The sequence below is a fragment of the Choloepus didactylus genome, chromosome 9, assembly GCF_015220235.1.
Source record: "Choloepus didactylus isolate mChoDid1 chromosome 9, mChoDid1.pri, whole genome shotgun sequence".
Lineage (NCBI taxonomy): Eukaryota > Metazoa > Chordata > Mammalia > Pilosa > Megalonychidae > Choloepus > Choloepus didactylus.
This window is the reverse complement of record NC_051315.1, coordinates 95,734,018-95,742,220: the sequence shown is the minus strand read 5'-3', so window position 1 is coordinate 95,742,220 and position 8,203 is coordinate 95,734,018. Positions and strand designations below refer to the sequence as shown.

General features: G+C 28.8%; 1 protein-coding gene across 3 annotated transcripts in view; it reads right to left on the bottom strand.

Annotated features, from left to right (window-relative positions):
• Positions 1 to 390: 390 nt before the first annotated feature.
• Positions 391 to 8,203, bottom strand: part of NBEAL1 (neurobeachin like 1) — a 281,631-nt gene continuing 273,818 nt past the window's right edge. For all 3 annotated transcript variants that reach the window (XM_037850426.1, XM_037850427.1, XM_037850432.1), the window contains one exon: positions 391 to 7,049. In XM_037850426.1, coding sequence (XP_037706354.1) covers positions 6,948 to 7,049 — 102 coding nt within the window. In that variant the 3' untranslated portion in view covers positions 391 to 6,947. The remainder of the gene's footprint in view (positions 7,050 to 8,203) is intronic.

Here is an 8,203-nt window from a genome sequence, read left to right as displayed (position 1 = left end):
GAGAATTACAAGTCAACTAGAGAAAGGAACATCATTTTTTTTTATTTTAATCAAACCCATTTTTCATATACAAAGTTAATTTATTATGTACAAAATAAATGTACATTTTAAAAACGGTTAGAATACAAATTTCCAAGGGACTAAAAAAAGTGCAAATTTTTCAATTATCTTAAATCATGCTATACAGAAACACATCAAACACCAGCTCATATACACACAGTATTCAATGCAACAAATAAAACAAAACATACACCTTATATATTTAATTTTAAAAGGATGAGGAAGGAAAGAATGTATTGCACCAAATTAACAGTAACTTCATTATAATGAGAACACTAATCAAAATTAGGTATATTCACACATCCTTATTAAATCTAAAAGATGCTTGACTTTAAAACTTTTTTTTTTTTTGGCATACAAATATCCCATGAGTCACAGTTTGCACAGTCAATATTGAGATATAAATAAAGCTTAACATTCTCTTTTTCATGGTCAATTGCAGAATAAATGAAAAGTTACATTTAAAAATAACTACACAACTTTTGCATTCCTTAAATATTTAAGTAGCAGCACAATTTCCCAATAATTCTCTTTTAAAGCAGTTGTTCTGAATTTTTAGCTTCCTTCCTCTGACTTGACTATCTGCATAAACATGCCTAGAAGTCACTGTCACCCTCTATGAAAATGCTGAAATGCTCCCATTTAATGTGGGTCCCCAAAAAAGCTGACCAAAGAAATGAATCAAATGTTTGATATTTTTTTGCCATAAAGGATTCATTTTTATTGCATTGATTCTTATAGAATATGGCTGTCTAACTAGATCTCCTAATTACTCTTTGCTATTTTTTTTTTTTTACCCCAAGTCTAAAAGAGCAAATACTTGGGGGAAGGAAAGACATAACTATTAAGAGTTTCTGAGTATAACAGACTAGCCACATAAACAGTAGCCACAAAAAAATTTTGGTAGTGTTTATGAGTCACAGTATTTGAGAGTAGTAAAAAGCAGAATAGTGGAATCTAAAATGTAAAAGATCTTTAACAGTAACATCTATTTTAATATTCTACAATTGTGGAAGAAGTACAGAAACTGTTATACTTAAATCACTAAAAAGCTATCTAGGAAAAGCAATAAAAATTCCAAAGGAAGAAATAAAAGTTTTGTTTTTGATCCCTATATATAAAACTAAAAGGTTTGAATTTTTTTTGGTTAAGTCTAGGCACTGACAGCTCCCTACCAGAACCACTTTTTAAAATGTTTATTGATGAATGTAAGTAATTTTTTGCATTCTGAAGAGCAAAATAATTCTATCATGCAAGTTTTTTCTTTCAAAATGGAAGAGTAGCATTTAAGAGTTTGTGGGTTGAGTCCATGACTAAATCTTAAAATATATTACTTAGATAGTTTGAGAAAATATTTCCAAAAGAAGGAACATCAAAAACAGCATTTTAATGTTAACTAGTACACTACCACAGAACCTCTAGTTTTAATACATATTATGTAGAAATATATCATTATCAAAATAAAATATAAAACATCCAATTGGATTAAGACTTCTTTTTAAAAATAGCTTATATTTTAATCAATAAAATATAATTTTATTTTCCAATCCCATCAGTCTTAACTTTTGCAATAACATTACAAGTAGCTAATCATTCTGTACACTCAGAAAGTTATAAATAAATTAATTTAAAATGAGTCAGCTATCATATTATAAGTGGAAACTAAACACATACACATACCCCAAAACTTCATTAATAGCCAATTTTGAAAAAATAAATAGGTAATTCTTAATGACAATTAAGAATTGTGCTGTTGCTATTATTATATTTGCAAAATAAGCTTCCAAAGAAACATATTATAACTATATCCTAGAAAACAAATATTGAATTAGTGACATTCTACTTGTTTTCTTCCTCCAGAATTTTCAGCTCATAATAAGACTATGGGCATTAAGACAAAGATAAATACTGTTGTATCTTCATCTTTTACTTGTCACTAAAGCCATTAGCTTCAAAGGTCCAAATCCTCCGATTTGTTACAAATCACCACATATGACAAATGTCAGTGAGATAACATAAGGAGATGTGTCTGATGAATTACTGCAATTTACCAGAAAAGTATCTGATAAACTAGCCACCTTTACATAAGTTTCTTATACTGAAGAAAATCATGTAACTCCTTTACTCTAATATGGCTTTATATTTTTAACTTGGAAAATTGAATCACTTCCAATTATGCCTAAATATCTTAAATGCCAATGTTTTTATTCCCTGTAACACTAAGAATTTTCATATGAAAAATTAAACAATTATTTCCATACAGAGGCTCTGCCAATAAAAGTCATCAGAAGTACTTATTTAGAAAATTTATCCAATGCCTTTTAATTAAAAAAATTCTACAGATCACAAGCTTCAAGGCTACAAGACATCTAATTCTATGTCTTAAATTTAGCATTTTGGTACTCGTACTTTTTACTTATACTTTAAAATGCTATCAAAGTCAAAGGTGCAAATATTCAATGACAGTAATTAGGAACTAATATTAACAAACAAACTTTTTTGGAAGCAAACAATAGTTACAATTTTCAAATGGTAAAGTCTAAAGGGGGCTCATAATAAAAATAATGCAACTGAAAGGAAACATGGTTGTTTCCACAGCATGCAAAATGAAGATAATAAAGCCATTCTAAACAAATTTTAGAAAAAATGTCTCTAAGCCTATTTCGAGTAAGTCTGTGAATATGATATCTGATTTATAAAAATCAATGAATACAATTTTTATAGTGGAAAATGTTTTAAGATATACAATAATCCTGAGACTTTTTTTTTTTTTTTTAACCAAGAATATCAAATAAAGAGATTCAGCAAGTCCATAGTAGTGCCTAGGTATCTGTATATTTATAAAACTCCATGGACAAGTCCGATTTGCATGCTTAATTAAGAAACACTGGCCTAGAAAATGCTGGATTCAAATTAAAGAAGGTTGTAGCCAAGAAAGCATTTTAAATAATATTGTAATGATAATTGACATCACTATACTGTTTTTGCCTAATGTGATCAGATGAAGCATCACCAGGTCTCTGATAAATACAGGAAAACTCTGTAGGAAAATCTTCTGGCTGGAGTAAAAGTTTGGGACAAATCGAATGCTGAGAATATATGATACATGAATTAGGCAAACAGAGGATATTGAGAATGGATATTTGTTGGGAGTGATAAAAATATTTAAGATTGGCCATTTTTGGGGAAAAGAATAGTTTCAGTTTGTTTAGAAGAACAATAATTAGGACAAGTTATAAGCCTGACTGATAAAGGAAAACACAAGAGATTTACAAAGTAAAAACTATATTTCATTTCTTATATCCCAGTCAAAAATTGTATCATCATCCTGAAAACAGTTAAGACCCTATTTATGGAAAACAGGCTTAAGAATACTTTGAGGAGACCAATCTTTATACACACACACATAGATATATCATATATATTATATGATATAATTTAATATTTATATTATTTTTATATTTAATAGTCCACGCACTTGCAGCTTTTCATAGGAAAGGTGGTAAAGACAATGATACTTATTTTATAAAAATAAATACATAAAAGGAGCTAGCTTCTTTAAATTCAATTAAAGGATTTCAATAGTGATTTAGTTGGTAAAATATAAACAATACTTAAAGGCAAAGGCCATGTCTCTGTCATCACTAAATAGAAATCTGGTATCCAAATTAGCCTGTTTTCTCTGCTTCCTCCTATTTAAACAGAACACAAAAAGTCTCAAAATTCAACCTTCAAATCTAATTATGAGTGCACACTCATTCCTCTCAGAAGCATAAAACTGATTTTTGTTACCAGTTCTCTGAAGGATAATTGTTACATGCCCTAAATAGAAAAAGAGGAAGCTTAATTGATATGCCTTGATAATAACAAAATAGATACTTGGCATTTTTCTCAAACAAAAGGATGCAATGAGACCAGGAAATTAACAGAAATTTCTCCATAGTTAACATGAGCTACACAGGCTAAAATGAAAGACTTGAAACCAACTAGCCAACTTCATTTTTACACAGTTTCCTTATTTTCATGCCCTGATTTATTTTGCCTTCTCTCTTCCAGTTTATATAAGTAATGACAGAATACTGATTGGGGGAAATTGAAAAAAATTCATAAAGCTTCTTTATTCTCTAAATGAGCACGGCTATTATATATTTTAATACTTGATCTCCCTTTCTAAAAGTAAAATCATTATCTTAGTATAAATCCCTATCACAGGATGCTAAGGTTTTTATTCCCCTCATTAACAGTGTCAAGAAACAAAATCAAATGAAAAAGTTCTGCAAAGACAAAAGATTTTATAACAGCAATGGTATGTGTAATATTACAATCATCACTGAAATGTCCACTTGTTATTCCATTCTAAGATACTGCTAATTCCTTTCATTATATGATATAGAAATAATTTCTATGGATAACATCAGAATACATTAGAATCCCCAAAAGTGCATCTTCCAAGTAATTTTATCTAGGAATTTTTTATTCAGTGGGCTACATTGTTTAAAAGAGGAACATATTACTCAGCTAATAGTTCCACTGTGTTTACTTATTTAAAGAGATAACTAAGCTTCATTTCTTTTTAGACTGCTGCTAGTATTCTCAAGACTTTTCGTTGAAAATTTCATATATTTGTTTTTACCTTTTGGAAAAAGTAATATAGGGAATAACTACATCGCACTGAATATCTAGTATGATCCTAGGTAGGATATCTAATCTACTGTGAGCAAAGTTTCTTCCTATTTGAGCTACAAAATTAATAGTTTGTTCAGTTTCTCCATCTAAAAAGCAGCACAATAAAACAATATAAATTTAGGAATTTATCCAAAACAATTTTCAAAACCAATATTAAGTAACCTTAAAAAGAAAGAAAATACAGAAGGTATCCTTATATGAAAATCTCTAGATGAATTAAGCAAAAGAAATTTTTGTACGGTTTTGATTTAGAAAGTTTTTTTTTTTAAATCAACATTTTTTAATCCAAAGACCAACAATGCTTGTTCTGCTAGCTTGAAACCTCCTAAAAATATAAAATAAAAAATGAAGATAGAATGAAATACACTACCAGAAGCAATCTCATTTATAAAGCATGATTACCTCTATTAATTTGCTTTAAGACTTTTTTCAACACAAATTCCTGAAGTCCTAAAAAAAAGGAAATCTTCACATTTACATATGCTCTATTTTATACTTGCACTGATATCAGTATTATTTCTGTAAAACATAACTATTACTTACTGTATAAAACACAGGATTTTAATTCATTTGAAAGCAGATTCTTTTATTAAGTTTTTATTAGTCCTGACTCATAACAAATCAAATTAAAAAATTTTCCCTAAACAGAATTCTTTACTTCTTAAAAACTCTTTACTCACTCATGGGATTATATGGGAAAGGGCACTGAATACTGCACCCAATAGGAGAGATGAAATGTGGGAGGGAAATTTCTCAAACGCTCAATGGAGAAGATAACTGGATTTAAGGATAACTATGATTTGTGGGATAAAAAAGATTATTATTTTTTAAAGCTGTTATTGTAAAAAGTCATTCTTAATCTTTAATTTTTGGTCACAAACCCCTTTAAGAAAGCCATAGAACCATTCTTTTCTGAAGAATGCAATTAACATACAAAAGTTTTCCACACAATTTCAGGGGATTCATAAATCTCCCCGAATTCATGGAATCTCAAATTAAGAACATCTGTAGTTGTAAAAGCTCCCTTTCCTAACTCAAAAGATGACCTTATGAAAGGACTTTAAGAATCACTTCGAATTCCAGATTAAATCAATCAGCCTTTTGCTTTAAAATCTTGAATAATAAATGCATAATATAATATTTAATCATAATAAATAAAGCATAATCCCAAAAGTGAAACAGAACACAAAATATAAGTGTGTATTTTTAAAAATTACTGTATCTAAGTTACTATTTTAAATTATGTATATCTTTGAAAACATTCATCAATCACACTGAAGTCCTAGACAAAGATGTGATAGATTTGTGTATTATTGCTAACTCTTCTAATTCTTGAGTAAAACATACTACTTGCTTAGTGAAGAAAATGCCAAGAAATTTTGAACTTTGCAGATATAACTGTGCTGCAAATGCTACTGTCAAAATCAACAAGCATTTTTCCTTAATTATACTGTTAATGAAATACATCTGTAAAATGTATCTCTAGTTTATATTTTTCTTTATCAACCATTTATTATTTAAAGATAATACATCTGGGTAAATTCTCAATAGCAATGAGCTAACTAATAGTGGAATAAGCCAACGTACCATTTTCAATATTATTTTCATTTTATCATGCAAACCTTGAATTTATGCCAAGTTTTGAAAATTCAAATATGCAACAGATATCTTTAAAATATTACCTTCAATCAGCAGTTCTATAAATAAATGGATTTTTTAATATGGTGGTCAATAAACAGGAAAATGATTAACTAAAGAGTGTATTTAAAACCATGTCTCTCAACTATCCCAATCATCAGTACTCTTTTATTAGAAACATCTTAAATTTTGTTGTTGAGAATAATAAGCAAATAATATTAATAACTAATTTCTTCATTTTTGGAATTTTGTTTTAAAAAATGAATTTAATGATCCTTAGGAATGGGTCATTAAATTTAATTTCAGGTATTTTCTCAAATCCACCTTAGTGCAGACTAAGAATTACTTGATAAGATTGAATTTAATAAAGCTAAACAGCTTTTAAAGGGGGATAATAATACAACTTACATCTTTATAAACATACCATACCAAATTGTGGTAATCCCTAAATGAGTTTCAGGGATAAAAGCCCCAAAACACTGAAGATAGTTGAGAGATGTAGTTAAAGTGACAAAGCAGTAAATCAAGTTTCAATTATCCATGACAGAAGATGGAAATGGTAATCACTTGGAATCTTGAGTATTATATTCAGTTTCTCCAGCTGAAATCTGGCTGAGTCGCTTGCTAGATCCCCACAATTTTCGAGAAAGTGGACCTGAACGTGTCTGTTTAAAGTAATCCAGAAAACAAAGAATAGATGTTAAGGAAAAAATAAATTTTAAAAATTGACATACAAGGCACTGATTTTGTAGAATGCAGAAGAGATAGGTTTTGTTAGTAGAATCATTAACATTTCAAAGATTCTTTATTAATAACAGCAATAAAAAAAGTCTTCTATGTTGATTATGCCTTTCAGTTGAGAAAGGTCTAATTCCAGTGTGGAAATTCTTAAATTAAATGCTCTAGTGATGTAAAAATTAACAGACTCCCTTATTATAAAATAAGCTTCTCGAACTACACTTCATCTAGTTAACAAGCCACATATCTTTGGGATTGTCCGCCCTTACACTTGCGTACTATTAATATCAAAATGATAAAAAGAAAGTAAAATGATGTTTAGGTGAAAAGAGAGTAATTAAAATTTTTTTTGACATAAGAATTTCAAAGATTATATTTAATTACACAATGTTAAAAACTAATTTAGAAAACAAGAATAGCATGCACCTTTTGAAGGTAAGAATCAAATTTTGTCCACCATTAAATTTACACCATCTACCACACTTCACAGCAAACAATAAATATTATTTAAATGTTAATCAAATCAGTAAATAAATACCCTTTTGAAAATGCTTATACTTTTAGATGGGGGAAAAAAACCCACAAAGGAAACATTTTTTAATCATGATTTCTCTGCCACCTACTTTTATAAGTCCTTTTCTAGGGTACATTTATCGGAGTGATTAAAGTCAAGCAAGTCTCATGTAAAGACACCAGAGTGGCTTTGGCATGCTTGTTTTGCATTTTCATTTCTAGCTATATTTTCTGAAACGTTATTTCTGTTACTCTAGTACTACCTTAACATCTCCTTTAAAAATATGGATTTCACACTGACAGTGTAGTATATAAAACTGATGCATGATATAAAAATATACATCAATCAGGATTTTAATCCTTTAGATAAAAATGGATCTTGAAATATAAATATGCCTTTCCTAACGGAATACTGATGTATTTAATTTTCCACACAGTCATATTTATAGAATGGATTACACTTTAATTGCACAAGATTCTAAGGATCCTATCAGATTATTTACTAAAGTAAATCCATAAGTCAGCTGATAAATTCAAAGATGTAGAACAGATGGAAAATACTTTGATT